General features: G+C 47.0%; 1 protein-coding gene across 3 annotated transcripts in view; it reads right to left on the bottom strand.

Moving 5' to 3' along the window:
• WIPF3 (WAS/WASL interacting protein family member 3) overlaps nucleotides 1–20,246 on the bottom strand; it is a 90,089-nt gene that overhangs the window by 15,321 nt on the left and 54,522 nt on the right. For 2 of the 3 annotated variants that reach the window (XR_006889795.1, XM_046669938.1), the window contains exons 3-7: nucleotides 12,018–12,150; nucleotides 9,846–9,977; nucleotides 4,384–5,061; nucleotides 1,284–1,433; nucleotides 126–227 (exon numbers count right to left, since the gene is read on the bottom strand). Coding sequence is in view for 2 of the 3 variants with exons in the window: in XM_046669938.1 (XP_046525894.1) it covers nucleotides 126–227; nucleotides 1,284–1,433; nucleotides 4,384–5,061; nucleotides 9,846–9,977; nucleotides 12,018–12,150 (1,195 nt within the window). In the remaining variant the exon portion in view is untranslated. Of the gene's footprint in view, nucleotides 1–125; nucleotides 228–1,283; nucleotides 1,434–4,383; nucleotides 5,062–9,845; nucleotides 9,978–12,017; nucleotides 12,151–13,731; nucleotides 13,833–15,321; nucleotides 15,397–20,246 lie in introns of those variants that run through there. The other variant, XM_046669939.1, reaches the window with a different exon arrangement.

Here is a 20,246-nt window from a genome sequence, read left to right as displayed (position 1 = left end):
CCTCGCAGTAGCACAGTGAAATCATGACTCCATCCTTCAGACAGTCTGTGGCCAATCAGTGCACCCCAAACACCTAATTCTAGAGGGTCAGGGAAAACCAGCAGGTTTACCAAGGCGGTACTTACTTCTGGGGATCTTGCTGGGGTAAATCTTCTGGCATGGTTTATACTCATCCGGAGGAGGAAAGTCTTCCACAGAATGGAACGTGAATTTAGACTCAAAGTCATCTGCACACACAGGAAATGCAAAGTTACTGTGGTTACTGTGATGATCCGAGTTTTGGCAATTTCCAGGAGCACAAAGGTTTGCCTGCCCAGTGCACAGGTTTTAATGGCAGGGCTAGTCCCCCACTGAGATGTCCATCCACCTCTCAGTTTTTACTGTTTAGCTGAGACAAGAGGAATCAAGGGAAATCAACAGGAGAAGTGAAATCAACAGACTCTCCCCATCACCTACCCAACTTACTTCAACCAACATCTTAAGGAAGCTTCTAAAGGGAGCAGAAGCACCCCAGGGCTATCCAGGGTCCAGAGTCAGAGGTGGGGAACTTGGCAGCAACAAGGGACCAGTGAAGTCCTCGTGGCCTGAAGCCCCTCCTGGGCTCCTGGGAAGGGTTTGGGTAGGGAGGGGTGGGCAGAACAGGAGTCCTCAGCTTGGCTGATGGGAAGGGGCTTGGCCTGTGTGCCACTGGGCATCAGGGCTGCCCAAAGGAAACGGGTTCTGCCCTGAGCTCCTGATGGCAAGAGGAGAGGGGTCTCGTGGCCCTCTTGCAGGCTGCGTCCCTGCTTTGTGATGTAGACTTTGGATCTGACAGTAGTTCAGCCCACGAAGGGATCCAAAGATTTTTTTGGTCACATCTGACCCTAGGTGACTTTCCTTCTTGTCTTCATACTTTTGCCCTAATTGTCCCCCTGCCTGGTGGGCCTTCCGTCCATCCTTTCACCTGTCCACATCACTCTATTCTTTCAGGCTTATGCATGGATTTCTCCATGAAGGCAGACAGACAGACAGACATACACACACAGTTGAAATGTTGGTTTTCTTCCCCCTCTCTAATCTCAATCAGAAGGCTGAAGAGTGGGTTCTGGAACCTCCCAGAACACCTCAAGAGAAACTCTATTTAACACAACCTGTAAGTTGTTCTGTGATACAGTGATGCCCCTGTTCTTGCAAAGCAAGTGCCCTGAAATGACAGCACTGTGGGCGAGCAAACTCCCTCCAGGCGCCAGGGGAAACCACTTCCTCACTGGCAGCCAGCACAGCGGACGGTGGGCCCAGCTTACCGATGATGCGCAGGGTTCCGTTCCGCAGCTGACCGCTGGACTGCTGTGTTGGAGTCCAGGCTGGGGCCTGCTGGCTCCTGCTGGAAAGCTCCGTGGTGGGTGATCTCGCAGGGGGTGCTGGGGGTGGATTTAGCTTTCCCCCACTGGTCCCTTACAGAGAAGATCGTGTATTCAGACATAGGAATGGGGATGGCAGATGCTATAACCTTCTGTGAGAGGCAACGTACTGGGATCTTTGAATGTCATATGATATGGGGAGTAAACAGGCAGCCTCTGGAGCCAACCTGTGTGGGAATGAATCCCAGTTCTCCCGCTGGGATAATAAGACAACCTCTATGCCTCAGTTTCCTCATCTGTAAAATGGGAATCATAATAGTACACACACCTCCTAGGGTTGTTGAGAGGGTTAAATGAGTTGATTTAAGTCAAGTGGCATGCAGTAAGGGCTCAATAAATGTTAACTGCTGTGATAATATTAATGATGAGGACAACCCTCATCAGCAGATGGTACAGCCCAAGGAAGGGGAGCCACAACAGAGTCCTAAGAAAGGCAAGGACTGTCTGTAGGTGTGGGCTCAGAGGAAGGCTAGATGAACTAGCTGTCGGGGGCTTGTTCCTGCCCCCGTGTTTCTGCTCACGCTGGTCCCCTGCATTGCAGATCCTCGTTTCTCCTTCCAGGCAATCTAAGTCCATCAGACCCACCAGGTCAATTCAAATCCTACCTGCTTCATCAGACCTTCCCTGTGACCTCTGCGGGAGCTCACTCTCCTTCACCAATACTTTTTTCTATGACTCATTTGGCCATTAACAACCCACTCTCTTGGCAGATCAGCGCAGGTGTTCCACTCTTTACTCAGCTTCTTGAAATGATGACAACCGCACCACTATTACCTGTGCCAAGATGTTCACATTACAACCTCCTTCTCTTCCCCCCAGTCAGCCTGAAGCAGAAATTACCCTCATTTCATTCACGGAAAACTAAGTTTCAGGTCCAAAGACACAAGGAAAGAGGCCAGACGAGCATCCATTCCCGGCCTCAAGTTCACTGTTCTGCAGCAGGCGAGGGCACCCGGACGCAGCAGCTGGGACCATCCATCACCGGCCACCAGTGCTCCTGCCTTCCAGCTCCCGCCCAGCTTCCTTTCTCCTTTCCTAGCCTCCCTCTGCCCCCTTTCTGGTCTTCCCTTCCTCAGTACCAGGACCCACTCGGATTTACCTGCTCCCACAAGCAGACTAAAGCAGCTAAGGGGTCACAGGGGCTGCTGCCCTTCTCCTGGATGAAAAGCTGCCCATCCACATGGCAAGACAGAAGGAAAGGAAAGAACGCTGCTGAGCCCTAGCTACATCAAAGCACTTCAGGCACATTCTCTAATAGTCACAACAATCCTATGTGAAAGGTGTTAGTATTATCATCTCCATTGGTCAAACAAGAAAGCAAGGTTCAAGAACATTAGGAAAAAAAAAAACTTCACCAGCATGAAGTTATACAGAAGTGGGTGGGGAGGGCAGGATTCGAACTCAGATCACTCTGAATCTAAACATTGTTTTTTTCACCACCCCAGGAACATGTAAGAATCAGTGTCAGAAGAGGCTCACCGGTACTAAAGCTGGCCCTTCTGGTGACCGGTCAGTTGAATGATTAAAACCTAAACTCTTGTGACCAAGAGCCTTAAAAATATTCTTGCCCTTTGTACTAGGAATTCCCTTTTAGGAACCTATCTTTTAGAAAAAATATCCAAAATGGAGACTACAATTGCTAAAAAAAAGTATTTCCTGCAATACTATTCATAATAACAAAAAATGGAGTCAACTTAAATATATAGAATTATGGTATACACTGATTATTATATTAATATGCTTATAAATAAATTCTAAGAACTTGACATTGCTTTTAATATTAAATAAAAGAATAGAAAATTATATATATAAAATAGTATTAACTATGTAAATATGTAGATATAGTCAGAAAAAAAATGAAAGGATACATACACATCCAAATATGACAGTTTTTATTTCTGGTGATGTTATTATGGGTGATTTCATTTTCTTTCTGTGTGCTCTACAACGAGTTTGTATTATTTTTAATGCAAGGAAACACACTTAAGAAACTTTCTGCATCAAAAGATTTTCTGAAAGACCAAAGAATGTGGGTGTGTGTATAAGCAAGGATGTGTGTTGGGGTGTGTGTGGATGTGGGTGTTTATGAGTGTGTTTGCATGCGTGGAGGAGTGTGTGTGTGTGTGGGGGGGGGGTGTGCATGGATGTGTGGGTGTGCTCTCCATTCGGAAGGACATCAAAGGAGAATGAAGCCTCACCACTACACGGAAATCACAGTCACGGGGCATGCATACTCTGTCCAAAGTCCTCTCTGCTAGATATGGGAAGGAATTATTTTTAACATTTGGCTCAAAATACAGACCCTCAGTTTTCTTGAGTCAGCTGGAGAACCTGCCAAAACTAAGGCAGAATGCTAAACGCATCTACTGAGGGCCAGTGAGGATGCTGGCTGGAGCCAAACTGCAGTAACTCAGGCAAAAGTTTAACAGGAGACCTGGTTCTGGAACAAACTGCACCCACAGCCCCAGCTGCCCCAGAGAGTAGACTGGACATCCGAATGATTAGAATAAGAATAAATAACCCTTCTCTAGAGCTCACCGTTGCCAGGCCCTGTTCTAACAACTGCATGAGGAGGGAACTATTGGCTATCCCCGTTTTACAGATGAGGAGAAGGAAGCACAGAGAGGCTAAGTGATTCCCCAGGGTCACACAGCTAGTTATGGCAAGGCAGCAGGCGAAAATCCCTGGCTTGGGGTCTGCAAGATCTAGGGCAAGTCTTCCAACCTCCCTCACCCTTGGTTTCCTGTCTCTAACACGAATTCCTCCAATAAAAAGTCCCATAGGACATACTTTTACTGTGCTGCACAACAAGCCCCGAATAGTTCTGTTCTACAACAAAATCCCCAGAGTTAAGACATCCGAGGTGTCCCCAAGTGGCTCACAGGAGCAGGCCTCTGGCTGTGTCCCCAGCCCCTCCGTAACTGCGGGCAACAGTCAGGTGATGCTCTGACCCGCCGCCCTGGACCCGAGCCGCAGCGCTTACCTGGGCCTCGGCCCGGTCTCTTCTTCTGCAGGTAGGGCTGAGACGCCGGCAGGGCGGGCGGCGCGGGCAAAGTCTGCCCGCTGGGCTTCGGTGGCTGTGCCTGGACGCTGGGGGACTTGGGGGGCAGCGGAGGTGGGGCTTCAATGCTGTTGTTAGCGCCTGGCAAAGGGGGCGCAGGCATAGAGGACCTCGGGGTACAGGAGGCATAAAGGGGGAGTGGGGGTGGCGGGGGTGGCGGGGGCGGCGGGGCGGGAGGTTCTCGAACGTCTTGGGTGGGGCTGGCAGCATCTGCATTGAGCCCGGGATACCCACAAGGTGGGAGGAGAGGGAGTGGGGGTGGGATGGGCGGTAGGTGCAAGGGGGCGAGCTGAGGCTTCACCGCCTTGTCACTGAGAATGGAGGCCGGGGGAGGTGGGGGCGGGGTGGGGGGGGGGGGGGGGGGGCGGGGGGGGGGGGAGGGGGGCAGAGGGGGGGGTAAGGGGGGAGGAGGTGGGGGCGGGGTGGGAGGAGGTGGCGCGGGCACGCTGGGGCGAGGAGGGACTGTCCTGGCAGCGCCATGCGCCTCGGCTGCATTGCCTAGCCTGGGAGATGCAGGGGCGGTCAGTGGGCCGCTGATGGTTTTGGTGGGCAGCCGAGGAGAAGGCGCTCGGGAGCCAGGGCCCTGCCCTGTCTTGCCACCTGGAAGTGAAACAATTTCTGCGTTAGCTCAGCGATAGAGGAAGGAGAAGCCCCAGACCTCTCCAGCATGATGTCAGTCAACTGCATGGTGGACGCTCTTCTTGTGAGTCCACCGAGAGGCCTCAGGTGCAGCAGCTGTCATACAAGAGGGCCAGCTGGACCAGCCCCAAGGTCCTTGCCAGCATAAACGTGCTGTCCTCCTCTGAGACAGCCCAGCTCAGGCCACCAGACTGTCTGCAGGGCAGCCTTTCTATTCCATTCCACCTCTACCCTGATCTGCCAAAGGCCCGGAGTCTCCCAGCCCCGGGCACAGGGCTGCCCCGACCTCCTTTGCCCTTCCTCATCTCAAGGCCACCCTCACACTCATTCACGGTGACCCACTACATCAACCAGCTTTTCCCTCCTAGCTTGGTTCCTCAGGGGTACCAACCAGAAGCTCCTGGCTAGGGAGGTTTTCCTCATTCCCAGCCATTTGTGAACAAGGACTTTGTTTCTGCATCAAGAGCAGAAGATTCATAATTCCTTGAACATATAAGGTGACTCAGAAATCAATGGGAAGACACCCCGGCTTGGGGATCCAGGTCCAATGACCTTGAACCTCACAGGTCCATGGCCTCTGGAAGTTCAAAGTTCCCTTTCCCAAAGACTTGCACCCATTTCCAAGGGGCTCGCTGTCTCCTGGTCTCCTGGCTTCCTCACCCCGTAGATCCCTCACCACATCAACCCTAACTTGAACGAATGCCTCTTTTGAAATCAATAACAGCAGCTGCTTACAGTAATTTTTGTTTGGTGGACTTTGTGGAAGATTGGGGTGGAGGGTGGTCCCTGGGAGGGGCCTTGTCACTCCTGGCACAACCTTTCACCATACTGCTGGTTCTTACCCTTTTTCTCATCTAAGGAGAAAAACTTCCTCTCCCCTTTACTGCACAGAAGTTCTGCAGTCACTGCTTAAACATGTCCTTGGAGTACCACTGTCCCCTCAGGAGGCATATTAAGATATTTCTTCCAAATAAATCCAGTCCGAAATCTCCCTATAAGGAATTCTGGGGAATACAATTTCTCCTATTCCAGCATCCCTATATTTTATAATAGCCATTGAAAACACCTGAAAAAATGGCTGCTTCTCACACCCTCCATTTCCTGAGTGCTGGAGAATAGGGAACACAGCTCTCAAACTGGCTTATAAACTCCAGCATCTGGTGGCAGTTCTGAGCTTGTCAACCTCCGAGTCTCCAGCGTGTTTACCCAGGCAGGTGCTGAATCATACCCCAAGGACTGATGCCAAAGGCCGGCACAATCAAAGCAAGGTGTGGCAGGGGAGACTCGGGCTGAAGCTAAGTGGGCAGGACGGCAGTGTCTGGCTTTCCAAATGATGGTCCTCCTCCGGCTACGATGTGACAGTCACCTGGACAACACTCCTCATTACAGGTCTCAGCTCAGGAATGACTGTTCTTGAGGCAGAGCAGTGATGTCATTATTCCTGTTGAGGATTTTTTTGAGGTTGTTCTAGAAGAGATAATGCCTTTGCACTGATGCATCCACCCTGTTGATGTGATCCCCCTGGCGGTCAAGTTAAGGGCAGGCATTGCCAGAACACGGCTGACCATGATCAGGAGTGGAAGGCCCCCACTTGGCCTTTCCAGGGACAGGATCTACCACAGGCAACTCTGACATTAGACATTTTATGTGAGGCCTAGGGTAGGTGTGAGGCTCAGGGATTCCTGCCTCCAAGTGCTCAACCTGTTTCCACAGTACACAGAGATCAAGATGGAGGAACCAAGCAGCTCCCTAAGCAAGGTGAGGCCCACCTATATACCCAGTTCCTGGATGAACTTTAAAGGGATAACAAATTTGAGGATCAGAATCAGCCCCTGCATAACCAATCCCAACTTTTTAAGTAACTGAGGACACCATGTATCCAAGATTCAAAGACCCTCAGGATGAAGCAGAGAGCCAGCAGCACCCACTTCAGGTGAGACCCGTGGGAGAGAGAGGAGCCAACAGTGTGAGTGCAGGCGAGAAAGCCAGGCAGCTGGGGACCAGCGGGGAGAGAAGGAGAGTGGGTGCCGAGGGAAGGGAGGGAGGAGGTGTGCCTTCCTGACACAAATGCTAGCCCTAGAAATCCAAATAGAAACACGAAAGGAGACCGTGAAGCGGGTGGGGAAAGGCCTGCTCCGGTGCATCAGGGAGGCTTGCTGATAGGAACAGAAGCAGCTGTTAGAGCCTGGAGATTATCAAAAGGTGAAATATGTCTTCTTCCTTCAATGTGTGTATGTTTCCAGAAGACCTTGGGTTGCATTTCCATGCAATGGAAATTACACAATCTGTACACACCAGTGATGTTTACTTATCACATCTTATTGTGACCATCCCTCGGAGCTCTGGGCCAGGGCCACATTACGACTTTCCAAGACCCTGGGCACTTTTGCCTTTGTGGGCCTCTTCCTCTTAAAAAAGAAAATACTTAAAATTACATTTTATGACTGCATTGGTATAGAGACAAATATAATCTTTGACACTAAAAGTTCATGTTTCTTTTCAGGTTTTAAAAGAAATTCAAACATTATCATGGGCCCCTAAACGTACTGTGAGCACCAGACACTGTGCTTTCTGGGCCTGATGGCTCTAAGGAACCATACTACCACTCACACATTCCATTCAACAGTATTCACTGAGCACCTATCACGTACCAAGCATTTTTAAGGCAGTGGACCAAACACAGTTCTTGCCCTCACGGAGCTTACGTTTAGAGAGAAAAGACAAAAAATTAAAAAAAAAAAAACCCAGTATATATGTAATATGTCAGATGGCAATAAGGAATACAAAAAAAATAAATCAAGGTAGAGGGGATTTGGGGTGAGGGGGTGGCACTCGTATTTTATATGGGATGAGAAAAGCCTCACTGATAGGTTGACCACTTGAGCAGAGACCTGAAGGAAGAGAGAGAGTGAGTCATGTGGACACCCGAGGAAGAGTGTTTCAGGCCAAGGGAACTGTCAGTGCAAGGGCCCTGTGGCAGCAATATGTCTGGTGTGTGCGAGAACAGTAAGGAGGGCAGTGTGGTTGGAGTGGAGGGTGTGAGCCAGCAAGACTGGTAGGCAACAAATTGAGAGAGGTAGGGAGCAAAGGCTGAAGTCCTGTTCTCTGAATGACAAGGGGGTTGATGGGAGAGTTCTGAGAGAGGAGAGCCATGGTCTGACTTACTCTGACATGGCACTCAGTCTATGCATCTACCTATTGGCTCTGTCCTTGAGTTTCCATTCTGTAACAGGCATCATTAGTCACTTCATCATAGATTTCAATCTCCTCTAAAGAGATCAACTCTTGTCTTCACATAGTGGCTCAAACATCTGACACTTGTGTCCTATTAGAGACAAGTAAGAATACTGCTGTCTTCCTCTGGCTGGTCTCTGTTAAAACTTGACTGGGGGTTATTTCTCCTATCTTTATTTCTATGAAAAGAAACTAGTGGAAGTTTTATATCCCAAAGGATGTATGTTTGATACCACTCAGCAATTTTGAAAGAGGGCACTGAGGAATGCTAGGTCTCTTTATTCAGGAAGATCTCAGCACTTTCTTGCCCGCCAAACCCTCGGCCAAAGCGAGGAAATGAAAATGGCCTCTGAGAAGGTTCAAGTTAGACCTCAAAGCATCCTAGAACCTGTATCTTTGCTGGACTTTACCAATAGGTGACAGCAGCAAATGCACCCATAAGGTCAAACAGCCACAGAGGCCACTGAGAAGGTTAGCAAGGTCACATGGTAGAAGATTCTATACCGGGAATGTTTGGGGCTTGATATTCCCTAGATTAATGAAATTCCTGGAGTTTATTCAGCTTGCTAGCTAAAGTGCCAGCAAGGAAAACACTTTTTTGCACACAATAAATATATATTTGCCGAATTTTAATGCAATACTTTCAAAATATCTGATACCCACTAAAACACAAATGATTATAGTAGATTGGTTGCAAAAATGGCCTCAATCATCCACTCACTCCTGATTTCATAATCTTTGAAATGTGATTTTGCAGCTCTTCTCATTAAAAGGTGAAGTCTTTTTCCCCATTCTTGTCTCTGGTCTGGCCTTGTGACTTCCTTTGGACAAGAGGATGTGGTAGGAGGTAATGCTGTGCCATTCCAAGACTAAGCCTCAAGAGACTTTATATACTTCCGTGCTGTCTGTTGGAACCCCGCCACCACCATGAAAACAAACCCTGAACAGTCCGCTAGATACTGAGAGACCATATAGATCGGTCACATCAGTTGTCCCAGCTGAGGCACCAGAGGTGTAAGAAGTATAAGGTTAGCAAAGCCAACTACCCAACCTATAGATACTAGAAGGAGTCCAGTTGAGACCACCCTAAATTGCCAACCCATAGAATTGTAAGCTAAATAAATGGTTGTTTAAAGCCCCTAAGTTTTAGGGTGTTTTGTCACACAGCAATACCTAACTGATATGATAACTGAGAAGCATTGCAACTCGCACATTGCCCATGAGCCCACAGCAATGTCACTAAGATCTTCTGTTGTGAATTACATCTTCTGTCTATACTTTGCAATGTGGGCCATGATCACACCATTGCTGAAAACTATACACTATGGCAATTCATTCTTCAGTTATTACAATGGGATGATTTAAACGGTCCCTTGAGAACAATTCTGTGCTTTGGAAACTTCCAGTGCTTAGGCTCCCAAATACACGCTCGTACTGTGGGGATGGCCCCATTGGTTGTATAAGTTAGGGAGATAATGATCACAAGGCAGCCATTCTGAATTCTTCCTTACCTGCTGCATCCCTCTGGCCTGCTGGTCGCAACACAGGAAAACCACCAGCAAACAGATCTCCCAGGGCTGGGGGTGTGCTTCCGCCTCGAGAGTTTGCAGACCCTCCTTCTTCTTTGCTGGTTCCTTTAGAACCTTTAGAGAGAAGAGGCAAGTCGAGGAAGACCTGTGAGCAGAGCTGAGCAGCCAGTTCTCCCCCGGGGCCATGGTCTAACACTGTCCACCACTAGGCAGCCTTCCCATCCTCCCACCTGCACCATCACCTTGCTAGTCAGTGTCTTTCCTAAACACCCGCTGCCTTGAGCTCTGCAAACTCGTTTGCCCAGGCCTGTCTGCTACCCACTCCAGGCCTACCGGAGAACCGACCATCGGTGGCTGACCACTCTGAAAAGTGACCCAGACAAAGGGAAGTATATACTGCCATTTAGTAGATGCCGATGGCGGAACTGGCAGCACCTTTCAAATTAGAAAACCCAAACACGGTAGGTACAGAGCCAGCCCTATTTTCGACTCGATTGTTGTTGTGGAAGGACTAGACAGAGAAAACCCACAGATTTAACTCAGTCAGTCATTTCAGCTTCTTGTCCACAGAGCCTGGCCCAGAACTGCAAGCAGGAAGTAATGGTCTGCAATGATTTGTGCTTCGGCATTTTCCTTCTCTGTCTCCCCAGCTCGCACTCCCCAAGCCCTGTACGCTTCCCTGAGCCTTTTGTTTCATGGAAGAGAAAGCTCATGAGCCCCTGAGGGGAGGTGTCGCTCATTCCACCCTCCAGGTGTGTGTGATTACTAACTACGTAAAATGAGAAGACATTCAGCCTAGACAAGAATTCCTGGCAAAAAGTGTTCACAGCCTGAAGCTAGTACACACAGGGAAATTAAGGCACAGTATAGTCAGATTATTCTGAGTATTAATATTAGACATTACCTACGCATTGGAATGATTAGGAAATGAGTGTTCCAATAAAATGGCTTAACCAATTAGACAGTGGGTCTAACCAGAAACTAATTTTTATTGTAATTGTTGAAAATATTTTAAAAATAATTTGTCTGTCCTTGTGTATTAACATACATAACTACAACTACTAGATACAATTATATTTTTAGGACTATCTTTGAGAATTATCATCATGTACATTATTGAAAAGTATATGAAGACATAACATGTTACATTGATAAATAGTTTTGCATATATTATTTCAATCTTCAACAGTCTTGACAAAAAAAAGAGCAGATATTATCGTCACCCCCATTTTGCAGATGAGCAAACTGAGCCTCAGGAGGTTGCCTGGTGGCAGAATCAGAACTCCACGTGGGTCATCTGACCCCCGCACAGGGCGCCTTTTATGCTACCAAACTCTAGAAGACAGAGAGAGCTATTGTCATAGGCTCCTGTGAGAGAATTCAGAATAAGTCTTTTTCCTTGTGAAAAACAAAAACTTTGCATTTTTTAACTTGAGACTTTCATTTTTGAGTTTGAGGGCTCTGTTGACACAAGGTGAGTGATCTTTAAATGTCACTTCACAGTGGATAGACACAAAGTGGTATAGCCATACAATCAAAAGGAGTGAAGTGCTGATCCGTGCTACAACATGGATGAACTTTGAAAACGTGATGCTAAGTGAAAGGAGCCAGTCACAGAAGGCCACATATTGTATGAGTCTATTTACATGAAATGTCTAAAATAAGCAAATCCATAGGACAGGAAGTAGATTCAGTAGTTGCCAGGGACTCGGGGAGAGACTGCTAATGGGGATGGGGTTTCCTTTTAGGGTGATGGAAATGTTCTGGAACTAGACAGACATGATGGTTGCAACCACATTGTGAATGTATAAATGCCACTGAATTGGGCACTTTGAATGGTTAAAATGGTGAATTTGATATTATATTTATTTTATTACAATTAAAAAAAAGTTATCTCACCATGAGTGTTTTTGTCTTTTTTTTTTTAGCATTTCGAGAGTGATGGAAGATAAGCTAGAAAGCATCTGCAGACTTGGAAGGGAAGCTCTGAGTCTCTCATCCCTGTGGCCTGTACATGGGGCAGGTCTGAGATGGCCCCATGAGTGTCTGGGGTAACAAATGTGGCCCCTGCCCTGAGCAAGCCAGGGGTGTCTGGCTGAGCCTCACACGGCCTGCTCTTGGCTCACAGCAGGCCTGGCCCAGATGCCCACTTACTCTCGATTTGCGGTGCACTGCGGTCATTGATCTGCGTGACTTTTCGTAGGCGAGTTCCTTGCTGGATATCAGCCAACAGTGCACTCCGACCTTTGGGATCCGCCTTTCTCAAGCTGGAAGTGTCCGTACTTACCTGCAAGGGAATAAGAGGGGTTTGATTATAATTGCATATAAAGCCAAATGTCCTGTCCGCTGGAAGTTTTCCTCCTGTAGTTCTCTGCCTACCCTGCACCATTCCCAGGGCACATCTAACTAATGCAGTTACCGACAAGTCTTGGTGGAGACACCCCCTTCCCTGGGGACCCAATGGACTCTTTCTTGTGCTCAAACTCCCCTACGTCTTAAGGAGCCCTAATCCCAGCGCCTCTTCTTGCCTCCTAGGTAAGCCCCACCCACAAACCTGGGCTTCCGTCTGTGTGTTCCTGACTCCTGCTCCCAGGTTCTGAATGATCACCCTGCCTGGTGTCCCCAGGTCCCCTTCTGGACTGAATCCTTTACTAACCTCCAGATGACATGAGTTGGTCCTGTTGCTCTGTCTTGCCCTGGGCTGTTCTCCGGAGTGGTACTAAGTTGGGCTCAGTCCCCAGTACTCACATCCTCCCTGCTGTTGGGTGGCCCATTGTGTCTCATAACCGAAGTTGATTCAGCCTCCAGGAGCTGGTTTTGAGGGAGGGATGGTGGCCTTTATGTGATCAAGGAGCAAAGAGGACAACGGGGGAGCTCAAGAGAAACTGGGGCTCAGAGGGGTCATAAAATTGGGAAGAAAGGGAGGCCAGGTAATTATAACAAAGGTTCAGCGACTGCCTACTTCTCTGTGCCTGGGTGCCTTACTTTAATCCTCACCAAACCTTGTGAGTTTCAAGGGCATCTGCCTTCCTTTTACAGATGAGAAAACCGAGACTATGAAATATCCCTTCAAGGTCACAGGGCTGGATCAAACCCAGATCTGCTGAATTCTAAAGGCCATGTGCTTTTCACTTTGCAACACTATAGCCATCAAGGTCATGGTATGGTTAGGATAAGTGTCCCAGAGACTGCTACGATGTTTCATGAATATATTTGGGAGAATGACCTTTGTTCTAACTCTGCAAGAAGCACTGAGGTCCAGCTGCTTCACTTCCATGGTAGCTTGAGCTGACACGGCAGGGGTCTCCAAGGCTATCAGAACCAGGGAGCCCAGAAAAAACATAGGCAGGCCGGTGGCAAATCAGGGGAGGGGTGAAGCTGCAATGGAAGACACAGCCAGGAGGAGCCACTGCAGTCAGAAGATACCATGTGACCTGAGAGCTGGTTACACATTTCTCAAAGCCATAAGTACTTCTTAGCGCCTGCTGTACAGGGAACACCACGTGTCTTGTGTTTTCAGCTTACACATCACCACTTCGGAGGACTTTTTTGACCCCTGATCTAAATAAGGCCACCCAGGATCTTTGTTAGGGTACCATATTCCTTTTTCCTCTGTAACTTTTATCACAGTGTACAAATTTATATTTATCTTTCCCTGTGGAAATTTTTCATTTGTGGTTATGGATTTAAGGTTCATCATGCCCACAGGACTCTCTATCAGGAAGAGGATCTTGTTCGTTCTGTTCACCAATGTATCTCCAGAGAGTAGAACAGGACCTAGCCCCAGATGGACTCGATAACTATCTACTGGACAAATGCACGAGTGAGTGAGTGAATGAACTAGACTCAGGATGTATAGTACACTGACCTTAACCTCAAGGGCTATGCATGTACCAGGCAAACAGGACACACATGCGAGGAGGTCAGCCGCTATATAACACAGCATATGACCGAGCGTCCATGTGAGTCCTACAGAGAGGAAGAGGCCCAGAGTTCAGAAATAGTCATATTTATCAGGCCAAGGAGGCTGCAAGGAAAACATGAGACCTTAGATGGTCCTTAAAGTATAGACAGGATTTATAAATCCTTGCTATAGCCACTTTATGTTCCGAAAAGGACAAATCAGGTTTGCTGACTAGACAGTCACAGACTCTCGTGTCACAGACTAGAAACAAAGGCAACTGTGGTTTTAGCTAAAATGTGCTGAGTCTGCATTTTCACTGGCTGACTCTGCTGCACTGGTTTGAAGGGCACAGCTTCAAAGTCGTGTCTTTTTTGCGTGTGTGAGGAAGACTGGCCCTGAGGTAACATCTATTGCCAATCTTCCACTATTTTATGTGGGGCAATCTTCCTCTATTTTATGTGGGATGCCACCACAGCATGGCCAGACAAACAGTGTTGGGTCTGTGCCCAGGATCCAAACCTGCAAACCCTGGGCCACCTAAGCAGAGTGCATGAATTTAACCACTATGCCACCAGGCCAGCATCCAAAGTCGTGTTCTATGAAGATTTTATTTTTCCTTCTTTTTTCCAAAAGCCCCCCAGTACATAGTTGTATATTTTTAGTTGTGGGTCCTTCTAATTGTGGCATATGGGACTCCACCTCAGCGTGGCTTGATGAGCGGTGCCATGTCTGCACCCAGGATCCGAACTGGCTAAACCCTGGGTTGCCAAAGCAGAGCGCACAAACTTAACCACTTGGTCACAGGGCTGGCCCCCAAAGTCGTGTTCTTATTGCATAGAAACATGTTGTTTGAAGGCTTGAGAGGGGCTCGTGGATGATGGTCAATAATAGAGCTATGTGCAAGGGGCCCTAACCCTAATGTGATAATTTTTTTAGGAATGCATGTATGAACGCACACCTACAGCAGGTATTTCCCATACAATGTGATTTAAGCCTCTCTCTCTAAAACATTAATATCAATAAGTCATTTTAAACTGTAAAAGTTCTAAGATTTTTAAAGTCTCCTCTCGTTTTATTTATAAATAATTAATGACAGGAATAAGAGACCAGCAGAAATACCACAGACCCTAACCCAAGAGAAAATGGAAATTTTTGTAAAAATCTGGCATTACAATCTCAGGCATGTGTTATGGTCAGGGATTTGGGGGAGAAAGTGCTTTGTAATTTGCTTCCAAGTTATAAGATAAACAACGTAGTGAATTATAATGATAATCACGGCCCACCTCAGGTGACAGCCTTGGGGAAGGCGAGGGTTAGAATGGTGCCTTCTTCTGTTTAAGGAAGCAACTGGAACAATGAGCAAACCCTATCAAACCTTATCCATAACAACTCCCAGGGAGGGGTGGGGGAGTCAGCTCATCTAATTTAGACTCAAATTTTTATTTATTACCAAAATGCATCCCCTGCTCTCTGAATTTGCCCCTCCCAGGCTTTTCAGGTGAGGGCTACGAAGAATGTTGTATGTCCGAGGAACAATGATTTTAATTTTAGTACCTACTAGCACAGGCTTCCATACTTTCTTGATGGTTCTGCATGACAGATATGTTGATAAGCTTCTTCCAGGCTGGATCTTGAGGAGGATATGGCAAGTCATCTCATGTTTACATAATACAGTTCAACTGGCTGGACTAAATTTAGTATTCCTTCTTGGACTTCTCAGCTTTCTTTCCTGCTCCACTGTCAGCCCCGACGACTTTCCACTAGAGGGCTCTCCCTCCCGACATTAATATGGTTTCCTTCGATCCTCTCCGGTGAGGTAGAAAAGAATGAGTAACTTCCTGGCTAAAGTGACCATACATATTTAGGTTTAATGGGTTTGTGCCAAAGGACATCTAAGGACATTTATTTACACATTGTAGACTACATTAGACAGTGACAGTCATTTCTACTCCATCTGCAATATTTATTAATTCAATCCTAATTTGCTTTCCCAAAAATCTACAACCCTAAGAAGTCTTGTTACTGAAGTTACAAGACGAAGAAACAGGAAAGAGACAATTTCCAGACATTCACTGCATCTTTTATTCCTGATTATGGGCAACCTTACTAAAAATATAATCACTGGAGAGAAAGCCACGCCTGGACACTTCTCTCATGACAAATATATCCACCAAACGTGCCCCTCCCCCCAAAAAGACCAAGAAACCAAAAAATCACTTCAAGTTTGCTCTTGCTCTTTCTGGTTAACATTGTTATGGAGTGTGACAATTTACTGGGTTCCACACCAAGCTTTTGTTGACTCGGTTCTCCTATAGCCAGCTTCAAATGAAACAGCCCTGATCCTAAAAAGATGCCAAGGAGCAGAACAGTGACACCAACGAGCCCATTCGTGCTCACAAAGGCTGAAAACCGAAGTGACTCAGTAAGATTAGAAATACAAAAACTGAAAGACAGTACTAAGACAGCAAGGCTGGTGAGGTGTCTGTCCTCCTCGCTTGATAAATTATGAAAGCTTCTGCACATCCATTTGTTGTTCCAACAAATGAGTCTATCAGGTTTCAGTGTAGTTTGGGGGAGGGGGATGGCAGTGGAGCCCAGATCAAAACTTTGAAATGCATGTCCTCCTGCTATCTGTCACCCTGCCACCATACGCCATTACTGCAGCTGTCTGATACTGGTACCTATGAGAAACACTAATAAAAATCTAGCCAGTGGATCCAAATCCAGCGGGTTGTCTCAAGGATGATCTAAGCCCTATCATTTTCATACTATTTCAGCCTTGCAGCCTCCTAAAAGGACCTTCTTCAATGTGGCTGTTAAACCTAAAATTAGCCCTCGGGTTTCCAGGCACACAGGCTGCTCATTATCCCAGCCCTCAGCCTCCTCCTGCCTCCTCCAAACTTGGGGCAGACAGGTCTCAGCAGCCAGGGTACTTGTCGTTCATCACCAGATCTGAATCCCAAGCACAGCCAGAATGGCCCTGCCTCCCTCCTGCTGCCACCGTCTTCACGTAGGAGAACACAGAGAGCCAGCGATCCAAAAGAGAGACATGGAATGTTTTCAGAGAAAACAAACTCTCCCCTGTCAGGCCTGACATAATGTTCTCTGTACCTCCAATGTGCATAAGTCAAGCTGTTCCAGAATGAGGCATATGGAGACATAACAGTTTTATGTCTCATTTTCAGAAGTCCAAATTTGCAATTACAATCCACAAGCAAAACGAATGGACGCTTTAACCTCCTTTTCTAAAGCCTGGTTTCATAAAACAACTGTGTGCAGACCTGTGACTGTTACTTAGAGAGCAGAGCTGCCTCATAGGGTACCACTTCTCTTATCAGGAGGTAAACAGAATTAGGGCCCTTTCTTTGGAGCTCTAGGCTATAGGTGAGTCTGGTCCTATTCTCTACACCCACAAAGAAGTCCATCCATCAGAGTCATCTTATCAACAAGCATGACTTTGGTTACTATATGCTGGCAGCTACCTCCCTGCCCGCAGACCTGGAGGCCATGTCAGACCCTTCCCTCTTCCTCATTCCCAATAACCACTCAATCACAAACTTCTGTTGATTTTTCCTGAGTGCCTTCTCTGGAACCTGGCTCCTCTTCTCCATCTCTGTGATGCTAACTTAACACAGGCCACCATCACCTCTGGATTCTACCACCTGGTCTTCATGCATCCTGTTTTGCCCTTCTCCACACAGCTGCCAGAGTGATCTAAGGGACATGTCTCTTATCATGTCCCTCCCCTCCATAAAACTCTTTGCTGGCTCCCCACTGCCCTCAGGATCAAGTTCAAATCCCTTTATGTTGTGCAAGGCCCTTAGTGACCAGCCCAGACCTTCCACTCTGAGCGTTCCATCCCGGGGTTCACCTTTGGACCTTAGCTGGAGCTGATCCCTCTGCTCTTTTCACACTTGTCTCTTGGCTGTTTTCCAGGAAGCCTCCTGATCCTGGAAGGCCAGAAAAAGAGCCCTTTTTTGTTGCTACAGCAATGTGCTTACCCCCAGCAGTGTATCTGCCACCCAGATCATGTCACTCTGCTCAAAACCTGCAACGGTTTTCCATCTCATCTGGGATAAAAATTTCAAAGTCCTCATTAATTTCGTCTGCTGGGCTTGAGTGCATTTCTGTATGCTATCCTGAGTTTACCTATAAATGCCAGCATTTTTCTACCCACACCAGTGTTATAAAGCACTTCCACTGCATGGCAATCCCTCCCTAATGACAAGTTGTACTTCTGGTACTCATTTTTAGCCATAGTGAGAATTTTAATTCCAACCTGAATTTCAAGTCCCTTCATAGGAAATAATCAGAAAAAGAGAATACACGTTGGGAACAGAAAGAGTAGAAATAAAGAAATATGGGGAAAGAGGGATCTGCGATGCATACAAACAGGGCCTGTGGGACAGGTTTCAGAGGCAAGGATTAGAAATTGAACTACCTCAGAGCCAGAAATTTAAAAAGGCAGTTCAACATATGGATGGGACACTGGACAAAAACACACCTTTTTAAAGCAAGTCATGGATATTTTATCTGCACCAGAGCAAAATGAATTTGTAAGTAGTTCATGGAAACTGCTGGAGAGAGGAGGCCTGAAAAGATGGTAAGCAGACATCAGTAGACCAAACCCCTTGGTTACTAATGTAACCCAATAATATTTAAGATTTGAGGGCTGACTCTGTGCCAGGCATTCGGTTAGGAGCGGGGGATACAGTATGGGTAAGACTGCCAGCATCCTGTTCTCAGGGAGTACATGTATGCATGTATGTATGTGTGTGTGTGTGTGTGTACATGTGTGTGTGCGCATATCCTCCTCATTATTTATTTTCTGGACCTAGACCTCTAAGCTGGTCTCCACAGCTCTGATCCTAACCAATCTTTGAGGCTGCCCTCAGATGACTGTATTTAAAGCGCTCACCGTCTGACTCTCCTTCTCAAAATGCTTCAGTGACTCTCCATTCTCCACCAAATTAAGGAATCCAGCCATACTGCCCCAAGGAATCAGTCAACCTTATTTTCTATTTCTTTTTTATTTTTTGAGGAAGATTAGCCCTGAGCTAACATCTGCTGCCAATCCTCCTCTCTTTTGCTGAGGAAGACTGGCCTTGAGCTAACACTCCCCATGCCCATCTTCCTCTACTTTGCACATGGGACGCCTAGCACAGCATGGCTTGCCAAGCGGTGCCATGTCCACTGCACCTGGGATCCCAACTGGCGAACTCTGGGCCGCTGAAGCAGAATGTGCGCACTTCACCACTGCTCCACTGGGCCAGCCCCTTATTTTCTGTTTCTCGATGAGTTATAACTGCTCTGGATCTCTCCGTGTTGCTTCTCTCCTTCCAAGCCTGTGCTCACGCTCTGCCTCTTCCGGGAATGCTCCCCCCACCCCAGCCCTGTCATACCTGCCAAACCTTTTACTTCTCTTTTAAGATTTACATCAAAAAGTTTACCTTACAAAATCTTTTGATTTTTTAAACTTCTTCAACTAACCTTTTCCTTGTACGATCCACAGCTCCCTCCAAAAGCACATTGTAATTCTCTACAGCACTATTTGTATCTTGCCAAATATTATAGCTTTTATATATAGTTCTTTCCCCTTATTTTTGAGTGGAAACTCTTAGTGTGCAAAAATGAAGTCATTCCTCTTTTAGCATCAGCATATCCAATTTCTCTTTTTTAAAACAGTGTGAGCAATCCATCAGCATTTTGTTGAAATGACCTCCATATAAACCCCGGCCCCTGGATCTCTGACATCTGTCTGCTCCAACACAATGCACACTGTGGGAGGAGAAGCTGCTGCCTTACAGTTATGCCACAGCCCTGATTCTACAACCGTCTTCACACTTTTTATCCATTGGTCACTCTCTCCCTAGAAATGGGAGTTCAACTCAGCACCATTCTTTCTTTATTGAGGATACCATTATTTCCAGGCTTGTAAGATTAAAATTTAAATTATGAGAAAACCTGATTTTAAACCTACATTGTTCCTGGAAAGAACAACCTTGTAAACTAAAAAAAAAAAAGGCTAGCATCTAGAGTTAAGGGCCAGCCCCGTGGCATAGTGGTTGGGTTTGCACACCCAGCCCGGTGTTCTCGAGTTTGGATCCTGGGTGCAGACTTACACACCGCTCGTCAAGCCGGCTGTGGTGGTGTCCCACATACGAAATGGAGGAGGATTGGCACAGATGTTAGCTCAGGGATCACTTCCTCAAGCAAAAGGAGGAAGACTGGCAACACATGTTAGCTCAGGGCCAATCTTCCTCACACACAAAAAAACAAATAGTTTGCTCAGTGTCTCAAGAACTGGTTGAGGTTTCATATCTTCTATTTCTTTTAGACAAAAAGTACTACTAAAAAGAAACATGCCCCCTTCCTAGCAGACTAATTTGCAAACTAATGAAATAACACTACCGGTTGTCAATCCCAGCTCGCCCTCAGGCATTACTCTTTCTGTTAAAGGCTTTCTTCCATTCCTCCAG

The sequence above is a fragment of the Equus quagga genome, chromosome 8 (assembly GCF_021613505.1).
Source record: "Equus quagga isolate Etosha38 chromosome 8, UCLA_HA_Equagga_1.0, whole genome shotgun sequence".
Classification (NCBI taxonomy): Eukaryota; Metazoa; Chordata; class Mammalia; order Perissodactyla; family Equidae; genus Equus; species Equus quagga.
The sequence above is the reverse complement of the archived record's forward strand: the minus strand, read 5'-3'. Positions and strand labels throughout refer to the sequence as shown.